Here is a 13,227-nt window from a genome sequence, read left to right on the forward strand (position 1 = left end):
ACCTGAAATACCATAGCTGCTAGAGGTAACTGGGTGAAGAAAGGTATGAGATTTCCAATTTCCAATGGTAGAGTAACAAATTATTTTTAAAATAGACTAATTGTGTCTTTTTATTCAATGTTTACTTTGAGCTTAAAATAGTTACTGTTTCTTATTACTTCCTCTACTGTATATTAAATACTTATGCCCACAGTTCAAAAATTAAGAACCTTGATTTTATTCCTTATACTACATGCGCTTCATTTTTCTTTTTTTCTTTTTTTACTGAGAGAGAGAGAGAGAGAGAGAGAGAGAGAGAGAGAGAGAGAAAGCGCACATGAGCAGGGGAGGGGCAGAGAGGAAGAGAGAAAATTCCAAGTAGGCTCCACGCTGTCAGCAGAGAGCCAGACGCAGGGCTCGATCTCACAACCGTCTGTGAGATCGTGACCTGAGCCAGAACCAAGAGTTGGGCTGGACACTTAACTGACTAAGCCACCCAGGCATGCCCCTACTTCACTCCTTTGTGCCTGTCTTCTAGAGGTATCTGAGGTGGCAATCCTGACTCTACAGTTTAAAGGCCAAACTCTGGAAGATTTACAAGATCTTTCAGCATCTGGCCTCCACTTCTCCAAGGTGTATCTCCCAACACTCTTTTCTTCCCTTGTCACAGGTCCTCCCCTCCTCTCCCAATTTTGCTGCCACCACTGATGTTCCAGTCCCAAAGTGAATTCACAGTTCTCTGAATAGGTTATGCCCTTCACAATCTGATGTTTGTGCAATCTCTTCTCTTTGCCTGAAAACCTTTTCTTTTTTTCCATTGCCTGACAAACTCTTATTCATCTTTCAAAACACACTCTTGTTTTCAACCTTTGTCTCCCGCAGGTCAAGTACCATTCTTTTTCTGTTCCACTGTTTTCTTTCTACTCACACCTGTATCATAGTTCTTTAATATACTATAATCATTTGCTTACTTATATGTCTCTCATCAGACTAACAGTTCAAGAATAAGAAACATCTGTCTATCATCTTTGAACACATGGCATTCAGTACTCACAGTCTTCTGTTGAATGAAAGACTGCCACTCTGAGGTTCAAACCTCAACTATGCAACTTCCTGCCTAATGAACGTAGGTAAATTAATTCCTCTAAGCCTCCGAACCATTATCTTTAAAATGAAAAAAAAAAAAAAATAGCAACTAAGCTGTTACTTGGGTTACTGTCAAAATTAAATATAGTTTTTAAACCATTAAAATTGATTGCAGTAAGAAATCAACAAAGGATGCTAAAACAATTAAGTGAAAGTTTGTGAGAGAACAGGTTATTCTCAGTCTCAAAATACCACTCCCAGTGTTATTTGCTAATAGCCAGTAGAAAAAGATACTCTTATAATGGACATCACATTAACCAAGTGATTAAATAACATCACTAATAAGACACGCAAGCATCATGTGCACCCAATCCACTGATGATGCTACATCACCTATGAAGCATTCCTATCAAAAACTGTTTAACCTGAATCTAATCAAAGGAACAATTAGATAATTCTAAATTAAGTAAAACAAGTGGCCTAGACTTTTCCAGACTGTCCCTGTTATAGAAGAACTACCCTCAAAAAAGAAGCAGCAGCAGAAGAAGAAAAAAAAAAAAAAAAACAAACACGGGAAAACTACCTAGAACTAAATAACTGAATGGAATCACTCCATCCTTGATTGGACCTTCAGTGTTTTTTAAAATGCTGTATCTCATAACAAGTTATAGAGAACATTATTGAGATGACTACAGAAATCTAAATAGTGTTCTATGTTATTAGATAATAGTATTTTACTGAAGTTAAATTTTCCGCATGTTGTAATTGCTCAAGGTTATGTAGAAGAATGGCATTTGTTTAGAATATACCTGCTGAAGTACTTAGGAGCTAAGTGTCATGATGTATGCAACTAGTTCTCATATGGTTCAGCAAAACACATATATTTAGAGAGAGAAAACAAGTGTCACCAAATATTAACAACTGGTGATTCTAGGTAAAAAACATATGGCTTGTCACTCTAATATTTTTGCAACTTTCCCTCATATTTGGAATACTTAAAAAAAAAAAACAAGAAAATTATTTAAATAAAAAAATTAAAATCCAATGAGAATGCAAGTGTTTAACGCAGTACCCGCACAAGGCAAGTCACTATTATTGTTGGTACTATCTGCCAAAAACAGACTAAATGACAGATCTAAGACAATGTTGTACTGATATCACTAGAATTTGATCAGAAACAGGGGAAAAGCACTCCCATAAAATTGGACTGTGCCATAACAAACCTAGTACCATAAAAATACATTATGACATCCCTAATCATGTAGGTTTAGTCCACTTGTGGGTATTCTTTAAACAGTATTTAGGGGCGCCTGGGTGGCGCAGTCGGTTAAGCGTCCGACTTCAGCCAGGTCACGATCTCGCGGTCCGTGAGTTCGAGCCCCGCGTCGGGCTCTGGGCTGATGGCTCAGAGCCTGGAGCCTGTTTCCGATTCTGTGTCTCCCTCTCTCTCTGCCCCTCCCCCGTTCATGCTCTGTCTCTCTCTGTCCCAAAAATAAATAAACGTTGAAAAAAAATAAAAAAAAAAAAACAGTATTTAGCTAGCGTCTACTCTATGCCAATCCTTGTCCTACGCTCCTAGAATAACAACAGCCTTCATGAAAACACCTGACTTCATAATACTTACATCCCAGGGAAGCAAGACAGTACATAAAGGGAGACAGTAAATTACACGGTATGTGAGAAGTCCTAAGTGCAAAGGAGTAAGATAAAGCAGGAAAGGAGCACAGGGAGTGGGAGGAGGGCTACAATTTAAAAACAGGCGATCATGAGAGAGCTCAATGGGGTGTCTCCGGCAATATTTGCAGCCACCTAACAAAAGAGCGTTGGGGAGCCTGCCAGGCAAGGTCAAGGCTCGGTGACGAGGTCAGTGTGGCTGGATGGAGGGAGCGAGGAGGAGGACGTTGAAGATGGTGCCAGAGACAGGAAGGGGCCAAAGGCAGGCCACATACCATCGTCGGGGATTTGGCCTTTACCCCGAGGAATGTGGGGAGCCCCAGGTTTTTGAGCAAACGGGCGACATGAATCGAGATGCCCCGCACACCAGGCTCACTTTAAATGCTTCCTACCCAACTCCCTTGTTCCTAACGCCACTCCCCCCACCCGAACCCCTGCTACCCCGGCCAGGTAACCTTCCAGTTGATACAGACACTGAACCATTTCTTAATGGAAACTGTTGGGGTCTGTGCTCAGGCGGAGACAGCTCTGGCATGGACCATCTTTTCTCTCGCAAATCCCCAATCTCCTCGGAGGCAACCCATTCCGCTCGTGGGGACGCACACACAACCGGGAGGTCACACTCGACACGCAAACACACGCCTCCCCACAACCGCGCTCCACAAGCCCTCCGGCCGCGCGCGTGGTGGAGCCAGCCGCTTCGAGAGAACTCCTCCCGGTCGGCCGAGCCACTTCGCACTCACCCTCAGGTTCCCCTTGGTCCGCTGCTTGTTCTTCCCGCCCATAGTCGCGGTCTCAGCCACACTCCCAGCCTGCAGCTCCCAGGTTGACACCGCCGGGCCACAACTTCCGGCCCCTAGCGCCGGAAAAGGACCCACTGGAGCGACTTCCCCGGCCCTCCCCTTCCGCCACCCACCCCGCTCTCCCGCCCTCTCACTTCCGCTCCCGCCTTCCGCCGCGTCCTTGACCATCCGCCTTGGGAAACGTCACAACTAGAGCCACGCCTGGCCGAGTGACGTCATCCATGCCCAATAAGAGGCCAAGCCAAGCACCGATCCTCCAAATCCTGCCTTTCGCGCTGTCCGGGGGCTGGGTTTGTCCCCTATTTAGCGGGTAGGAAACTGGTGTGAGTCACGAACAGGACATTTTTCTCCTATGGTAGCAGAAGAATGACATGGTCGTGGCTGTGGAAAGATAGCAAAATGTTAAACCTTCTAAAATGCAGTCATTAGCATCACCTGGGCATTTATTAGAAATGCAAACTGTCAGATCCACCTCAGGACTATTGAATCAGATTTCGCATGTTTTAATGTTTATTTATTTTTGAGAGAGAGATACAGACAGAACACAAGTGGGGGGAGGGGAGACAGAGAGAGAGAGAGAGAGAGAGAGAGGGAGACACAGAATGGAAGCAGGCTCTAGGCTTGGAGCTAGCTCAGTCAGCACTGAGCCCCAAGCGAGGCTTGAACCCGCAAACCGTGAGATCATGAGCTGAACCGACTCAGCCACCCAGGCACCCCCAGATTTTGCATTTTTAACATGATTCCCAGGTCTTGTTAAATTTTGAGAAGTTAAAAAAAACAAAACTTGAGAAGTTATTCTCCAGGTAATATTCTCTAAATCCCCCCCCCCTTTCATATCAAAAGTGTTAAGTGCAGTTTTTGGAAGACTATAAAAATTTGAAATGTACAGATCTTGTACTAAGTGATTTTTCTTTTTCAATGTTGCTAGTTATTGTATCTCATGTCCACACATTCACCCCTTTATACAAACTATTTCTCCTTTATTCAACTGGCTTCCTGTTAGACTCCATCAACAGTGGGGACTAGAACGATACTGACATGAGGAGAAGCGACTTGCTCCGTTCTGTTAGCATCAAACCAGCAGCACTGCTTTGCTCCACCAGCATCAATTCATTTAGGGGCAGTTGGTTTCACTCTGCATCCTCTTTTTTCCAAGAATCTATCACCCTTATTGTGCACCTCAGGAGTACCAGCAGTGGCAGCCAGGCAGGAACCTTCCCCTGAGACGTCTGATTCCTAGTTCCGTGGGACACTTCCTCTGAGCTCCAGACTTCTCTAAATATAGCTTATTCTGTAGACTGGAATTCAGAATCAAGTAAATACTTCACAGGATTTTAGCACAAAAGTAAAAAAATTTAGAAACTGTCCCTAAAAAAAGCAAAGTGAAACAAATACACCTGTATATCAACAAAGTTGATGGCTTTGTAACACAAAGAGGAATTATTTCAGTGGACTCTAGAGCACATTTATTTGACTATATATCTATATGGAATATACCTGACAAAAACACTTAAAAAATTATTAAACTATTTTCAGTAATTATAATAGCATAATAGTATCAGTACTATTATTGTGAAATCAAATCAAATAAGTAATTATTACAAAGATACACGGAATTCTGGAAAGTGATGAAAATATTCTGTATCTCGATTGAGGTAATGGTTACAACTATGTGCATTTGTCAAAACTCATAGAATTCTACTTGAAAAGGATGAGTTTTCATCTAAATTCCTATCTGATTTAAAAAAGCAAATATGTAATTATGTTAATGCCATTGGGAACTAAGAAAAAAAATACAAATATAAAATGAAAAGGTTTAAGATAGGGGTGCCTGGCTTGCTCAGTCAGTAGAGCATGCAACTCTTTTTTCTTTTTCTTTTTCTTTTTCTTAGAGAGACAGAGTGTGAGAGGAGGAGGAGAGGGGCAGAGGGAAAGAGAGAATCTTAAGCTGGCTCCAGGTCTAGCACTCAGCCTGACATGGGGCTCAATCCCACATGACCTGAGCCAAAATCAAGAGACAGGAAGCTCAACCAACTGAGCCACCCAGGCACCCCAAGCATGCAACTCTTGATCTTGGAATTGTGAGCTCAAGCCCTGTGTTGGGTGTAAAGGTTACTTAAAAAATAAATTTAAAAAATGGAAAAACAAGGCTTGAAATAAAATTTATACCATATACAAAAGACCCACTGCCAACATCATCCTCCATGGAGAAAAACTGAGAGCTTTTCTCCCTAAGGTGAGGAAAACAACAAGTATGTTCCACTCTCACCACTGTTATTCAACCTAGTGTTGGAAGTTCTAGCCTAAGCAATCAGACAGCACAAAGAAATAAAAAGCATCCAAATTGGAAAAGAGGAAGTCAAACTTTCACTCTTTGTAGATGACATGATACTCTATGTGGAAAACCCAAAGACTCCACCAAAAAACTTCTAGAACTGATCCATGAATTCAACAAAGTCACAGGATATAAAATCAATGTACAGAAATAGGTTGCATTTCTATACACCAATAACGAAGTAGCAGGAAGAGAAATGAAGGAATCGATCCCATTTACAATAGCATCAAAAGCGATAAAATACCTAGGAATAAAACTAACCAAAGAGATGAAGAATCTATACATTGAAAGCTATAGAAAGCTTATGAAAGAAATTGAAGAAGTCATGAAAAAATGGAAAAACATTCCATGCTCATGGATTGGAAGAACAAATATTGCTAAAATGTCAATACTACCCAAAGCAATCTACATATTCAAAGCAATCCCAACAAAATAACATCAGCATTCTTCACAGAGCAGGAACGAACACTCCTAACATTTACATGGAGCCAGAAAAGGCCATAAATAGCCAAAGCAATCCCGAAAAAGAAAACCGAAGCTGGAGGCCTCACAATTCCAGACTTCAAGCTCTATTACAGAGCTGTAATCATCAAGACAGTATGGTACTGGCACAAGAACAGACACATAGGTTAATGGTACAGAACAGAGAACCCAGAAATGGACTCACAAGCATATGGCCAACTAATCTTTGACAAAGCAGGACAGAATATCCAATGGAATAAAGACAGTCTTTTCAGCAAGTGGTGCTGGGAAAACCGGACAGTGACATGCAGAAGAATGAACCTGGACCACTTTCTTACCCCATACACAAAAATAAACTCAAAATGGATGAAAGACCTAAACGTAAGACAGGAAGCCATCAAAATCTTAGAGGAGAAAATAGGCAACAATGTCTTTGACCTCAGCCGCAACAACTTCTTACCAGGTATTTCCCTCCAGAGGCAAGGGAAATAAAAGCAAAGATGAACTATTGAGACATCATCAAAATAAAAAACTTCTGCACAGCGAAGGAAACAATCAGCAAAACTAAAAGACAACTGACAGAATGGGAGAAGGTATTTGCAAATGACATACCAGATAAAGTTAGTACCCAAAATCTATAAAGAACTTATCAAACTCAACACCCAAAAAACAAATAATCTAGTGAAGAAATGGTCTGAGGACACGAATAGACACTTGCCCAAAGAAGACATCCAGATGGCTAACAGACACATAAAAAGATGCTCAACATCACTCATCATCAGGGAAATACAAATCAAAACCACAATGAGGTACCCCCTCACACTGGTCAGATTGGCTAAAATTAACAACTCAGGCAACAACGGATGTTGGCCAGGATGTGGAGAAAGGGGAACCCTTTTGCACTGTTCATGGGACTATAAACTGGTATAGCCCTCTGGAAAACAGTATGCAGGTTCCTCAAAAACTTAAAAATAGAGGGGTGCCTTTGTGTCTCAGTAGGTTAAGCATCCGACTTTGGTTTAGGTCATGAGTTTGAACCCCCAGTTGGACTCTGAGATGACAGCTGAGAGCCTGGAGCCTGTTTCGGATTCTGTGTTTCCCTCTCTCTCTGGCCCCCAACCCCCGGTCATGCTCTCTCTCTCAAAAATAAACATTAAAAAACATTTTAAATATATCTTTATAGAGACACACATCGGAACGCACAGATAAAAAGATACGATGCCTGGGATTTGCTTCAACAAGTCCAGTGGAGTAAGGGGTAGGAGGAGAAATTTGAGTGTATCTATAAAATACTCTCTAGGTTACTGATACCATACTTTCAGACTTTTTCTCATAATCTTCCTTTCCTTGGTTTCCTTTGATGACTCATTTGCCTCTACGGAGCTTTCAAATATTGAATATTGGAGTCCCTCAGGATTCCATTCAGGCCATTTGCTCTCTTCATTCATAGTCTCTGCTTAAGAAATTTCATCCATATTCACAACTTTTCTCCCAAATTTATAACCAGTCCAGACCTACAGATGCAATTTCTATTGGAAGGCTTAGGCACCTGGGTGGCTCAGTCGGTTGAGGAACCAACTTCGGTTCAGGTCATGGGTGCTCTCTCTCAAAAACAAACAGTAGAAAACATTTTAAGGGGTGCCTGGGTGGCTATTGATTTTAGCTCAGATCATAATCTCATGGTTCATGGGTTCAAGCCTCAAACTGGGCTCTGTGCTCACAAGGTGGAGCCTGCTTTGGATCCTCTGTCTCCCTCTTTCTGCCCCTCCCGCCCCAAAAGTAAATGTTTAAAATTTTTTTTAAAGAATTAAAATAAAAAAGGGCTTAATTTGAAGTCTTTTGGACACTCAAATTCAAGCTCCCCAAAGTGGAATTATTTTACCCCCAAACTTGGGTGTCTTGTATTGTTTATCTTGGTAACAGGCACCACAGTAAATCCACTTTCACAAACTACACTTTTGGAATAAACCTTCCTATTCCTCTCTCCCTTTTCCCTCTGTTCAATAACCCCTCAGAATCCTAACAACTTAACCTCCTAAATACCTCCCAAATGTTTCTGCATTTCAAACTCCATCACCATCTCTACTGTCTAAGCCAAGAATCATCCCTTGGCAATAGTCTCCTAACTGGTTTATAAACGTGCATTTTCCCTCTTCAATCTAGGATGCATGCTGCAGCTAGAAGGATTTTTTTTTTTAATAAAAATGGCCTATAAGATCATGTATTACATGGCCCCAGCCCACCCCTCCAACTTGTCACGCCACTCTGTTCAGTACTTGTCAATCACAAGCCCCACTAGCCTACTTCATCTCTTAGGCATGTCACAGACTTTCCATCTTCAGGGTCTTCACTAAGGCTACTCTTTTGGGGTGAAAGTTTCTTTGCCACTCCCTCTGTCCCAAATCCCCCACTCTTCCCAGGTTCAGCCGGGTCAGGTTCTGTTGTATGCATTCTCATGGATTGCTCTACTTATCAAATGGAAAGAAATAGTAGTCTCAATAGTTGTCAAATGCCTTACTCTCAAACCAGAATACAAACTTGATGAGGACTGGGTCCACTTTTATCCATTCCAGAGTGGGTAAACAGTTATCGAATAAATAATAAGTATTAACGTAAACTTAGGGGAAACAAACAGCACTCAATTACTTGATTGTTGATTCTGTAGTTCCAACTACCACAAAAATATATCAAAAACAAATAAGTAGTATAAATATTGGAAAATACGCCACTGGAGGATTGTTGGCAAATTATGTCTGTCTATTTGAAAAACACAAGATTATTAATAAAAGAAGTACTCAAAAAACACTTTACAAATGCAGTCAGATCTCAAATAAATATCCAGTATTAGTACAGGTATTGATTTGACTAATAATAATGGAAAATATAATAGAAAAAAACAAGAATAAAATAATAAAATGTGTATTTCCTATGTGGGGGGAAAAAACCATGAAAACTTACAGAGGAGCATAAAATATAATTGGAAAGATATCTCTTTCTGGCCTGAAAAATGAAATAATGGGAAAAGACAAGTTCTGGGTTCAGGCTGACTTTCTAGCCCAGCTCTTCTACTTACTAACGGTGCAAATTTGTACATCTTACTTAACCTCACTGATCCTCAGTTTTATCACCTGTGAAGTGAGATAATATTACATCTATATACTATATCTATCAAAAGGATTGCTGTAAAGAGACAGTCCTTGGAAAGGCACAAAGCCAGATAAGCATTTTTTAAAAAATAGGTTTATTTATATATTTTGAGAGAGAGAGAGAGAGAGAGACAGAGAGAGAGAGAATCCCAAGCCCGACTGGAGACTCAATCTCATGACTGTGAGACAAATGCCCTATGATTCTCCCATAAAACAAACAAAACGAACAAAAACCAGGTACCACCTACTACCCTAGAGTGGCCTGTCTCTTCCTTCCCTCGCTGCCCCCCCCAGTGGGAGTTTACATCTGGAAAGCTCCCAAGGTTTTGAAGCAACAGAAAGCCTTCTCAGTTGATACCCCAAAGAAAGAAAACCATAAAGAAAACTACTGATGATTTAAATACATTAAATTAAAAAGTGTTTTTTTTTTCCCATGTCAGAAAAAACAAGTAGACTAATGAGGAAATCTGCAACATTAACTGGGGGCTAATATGCTTACTGTTAAAAAAATTCTTACAAATAAGTATTTTAAGGCTGCCCAGTTAAGTAAAAATAAGTAACACATAAACAGGCATTTACTGCAAAAGATATATAATTGACCCACCCTGAGTTAAATGAAAATAACATAAAATGCAGATTTTTCATCTATAAAATTGATAAAATAATAATAATCAGTGTTGACAAAAATGTAGAGAAAAGGAAAATTCAGAACAATTGCAATTTTCATTTGTTAATCTTTCACAAGTACAATTTAACAAGACAAATCCAAGGCTTAAGAGTGAATTTCCACTTTTGGAAATCTAAGGCGAAGAGAAAATAGATGCCCATACCTTTGTTGATTGGAAAACAAAAATAAAACAAAAACCAAAAAAGGTTAAGACCTCATAACATAACAGTGAACTGCTGAATTGCAGTACACTCAGCAATACAATTCTCTTTGACAATGTTGTTGAAAAATCTACGTCATTGAGACATCTAAAATCTATTTTTTTTTCAACGTTTATTTATTTTTGGGACAGAGAGAGACAGAGCATGAACGGGGGAGGGGCAGAGAGAGAGGGAGACACAGAATCGGAAACAGGCTCCAGGCTCTGAGCCATCAGCCCAGAGCCTGACGCGGGGCTCGAACTCACGGACGGCGAGATCGTGACCTGGCTGAAGTCGGACGCTCAACCGACTGCGCCACCCAGGCGCCCCTAAAATCTATTTTTTAATTATTTTTTTTAAGTTTCATTTATTTTTGAGAGAGAGAGAGCGTGGGCGAGTATAAGCTGGGGAGGGGCAGAGAGAGAGAGAGAGGGCGCGAGCAAGTATGAGCTGGGGAGGGGCAGAGAGAGAGGGAGACACAGAATCTGAAGCAGGTTCCAGGCTCCAAGCTGCCAGCACAGAGCCAGACGCTGGACTCGAACCCACGAACCAGGAGATCACGACCTGATCTGAAGCCAGATGCTTAACCACTGAGCCACCCAGATGCCCCAAAACTATTGTTTAATGAAAGAAGGCAATACAAAACAGTATGTGCAGTATAATTTAACTGCTTAAAAAAGACAGTAACACATGGGCGCCTGGGTGGCTCAGTCAGTTAAGAGTCCTACTTGATTTCAGTTGGAGTCATTATCTCAGCATTGGTGCGGTTGCGCCCTGCATCAGGTTCAATGCTAACAGTGCAGAGCCAGCTTGGGATTCTTTCTCTCTCCCTCCCTGCCCCTGCCCTGCTCGCGCGCTCTCTCTCTCTCAAAAACTAAATAAACTCAAAAAAAAAAAAAAAAAAGAATATACTACATACACACATAAGTAAAAAAAAAAAATATATATATATATATATAATAGAAAATGTTGTCTTCTTGGGGGCAGACTTAGGGTGGGTTTTATTTATTTTGAGAGAGAGAGAGAGAGGGAGAGAGATGGAATGCAGGCATGTGCCAGTGGGGGAGAGGGGCAGAGTGTGAGGGTGAGAGACAATCCCAAGCAGGCTCCACTCTCAGTTCAGAGCCCAAGGAAGGGCTTGATCCCACGACCCTGGGATCACGACCTGAGCAGAAATAATGGTTTGAGGGTCAACTGACTGAGCCGCTCAAGCGCCCCTTAGGGTGGGTTTTATATCCAGTTATCTCTACATTTCCTATAATGATCATCTTTTCTAATAAAAATGTATTACATACGCATTTATATATGGGGGTGGGGAGCAAGACAGAAGAGATTTACAAAATCCAAACAGCCAAATGTGGGGGGTAGGGTGAGGGGCTGGAGGTGGATTAAACCTCCATTTAGGTAATTCCCTGTTTAAAATCTGGAGACATGGTGGACCTCGACTGCACACCGCCCGGAGCATCGTTCCACCAATTCTCCCGGCTGCGGCAACCTGGAGAAACCCAGAAGAAGAATGCAGACCGATACCTCTTTTCCCAAAGATAGTTAAGTGTTAAAAACAAAACAACAACAATAACAACAGCACCCCATCTGGCAGCACGGCCGCCCCCGTCTGGCTGCGAGATCCCCAGTAGAAGGGTGAGCCCGCAGTTTAGGACTACAGCCCTGGGTCCAAAGCCTCCGCCCACAGCCGCAAGGCAGCGCTGGTAGCTGAGGTTCCGCGACCGGCCCCACGGGCTCCCACACTCACTAAGGTCCCCGACACCGGGCTAGCAGTTTCCAGGCAAGTCGATAAAAGGGTGGGGCGCCTGCGCGAGGCGTCGTTAGGTCCGTCCCAGCCGCGCTCCAGGTGAGCCGCGCGCTCCAGGTGAGCCGCGCGCTCCAGGTGAGCCGCGCGCTCCAGGTGAGCCGCGCGCTCCAGGTGAGCCGCGCGCTCCAGGTGAGCCGCGCGCTCCAGGCGCAGGGTCAGTGGAAGGCCACGGTGTCGGTCAAAGCCCCGGAGCATTTGAAGGCCTCTGGGGATCTGGGTGTCGGCAGGTAGCCAGTCGCTCGCCTTCCGTGCTCCTCGAAGGCTTCCGACTTTGATGTTTGATATTTGGTGGGGAAAAGACGTGCCTCCCTCCCTCTCCCATCCTGCCGGGAGCAGGTTGCCAAATTGTGCTTACGCGCGCGGAAGGCTTATTGTGTCCCTTTGCAGAATTTTTATGGGCTCAGCTGGTTCTAAATAGTTGTAATCGCTGTTGCAGGGGGTGGGTGCCTAGGAAGCAACACGCATCATTTCTGAAATGCCATAAACTCTTAGCTGCCTTGCAGTCTTTATGGAGTTTCACGAATGACATATTTTTGGGTTTCTCTCATATCCTACTCTACAGCTTTCTAAAAAAAAAAGTCTGGAAGTTTTTATATTAGTGCTAAAAGTGGTCATCAGTTCTGCACAGCAGCAGATGCAGTTTTGTGTTAAAATGCAGTTTATCAAATTAATGTGCAGATGACAACAGTGACTTTGACTTTGTTAGTGCAAATTCAACTAGGATTGACGGGATTAATTTTACAATTCACAATTTTTTAAAAAAAATTACTTAAGAATTGTTTGTACAGGAATTACTTTTACAAATAAAAGTGGACATGTGGACAATGTTTCCTGCCCATACTTTTATTTTCTAATAATCCTTTGAACTTTTAACCTTAGTTTGATTTGGTACTAATAGTTTCTTTTCAGAATTTGACATTATTTCTTTGTAGATTATGTCCAGTTCAAGATATATATCAAATTAATACAGTGATAGATTGTCATTGTGGAATAAATGTACAAGCAGTTTTTCCTATTAAGGATGTTTATATATCAAGTATGTAATCATTGGTAATAGTCTAA

The 13,227-nt window shown here is 42.0% G+C and overlaps 1 protein-coding gene across 1 annotated transcript in view; it reads right to left on the reverse strand.

Moving 5' to 3' along the window:
• Positions 1-3,588, reverse strand: part of LTN1 (listerin E3 ubiquitin protein ligase 1) — a 63,068-nt gene extending 59,480 nt beyond the window's left edge. Inside the window, exon 1 of the mRNA XM_047099393.1 lies at positions 3,483-3,588. Coding sequence (XP_046955349.1) covers positions 3,483-3,524 — 42 coding nt within the window. The 5' untranslated portion in view covers positions 3,525-3,588. The remainder of the gene's footprint in view (positions 1-3,482) is intronic.
• Positions 3,589-13,227: the final 9,639 nt, after the last annotated feature.

The sequence above is a fragment of the Lynx rufus genome, unplaced genomic scaffold (genome assembly GCF_022079265.1).
Source record: "Lynx rufus isolate CCGP_SWC_20201006 ecotype Redwood Valley unplaced genomic scaffold, mLynRuf1.p SCAF_5, whole genome shotgun sequence".
NCBI lineage: Eukaryota > Metazoa > Chordata > Mammalia > Carnivora > Felidae > Lynx > Lynx rufus.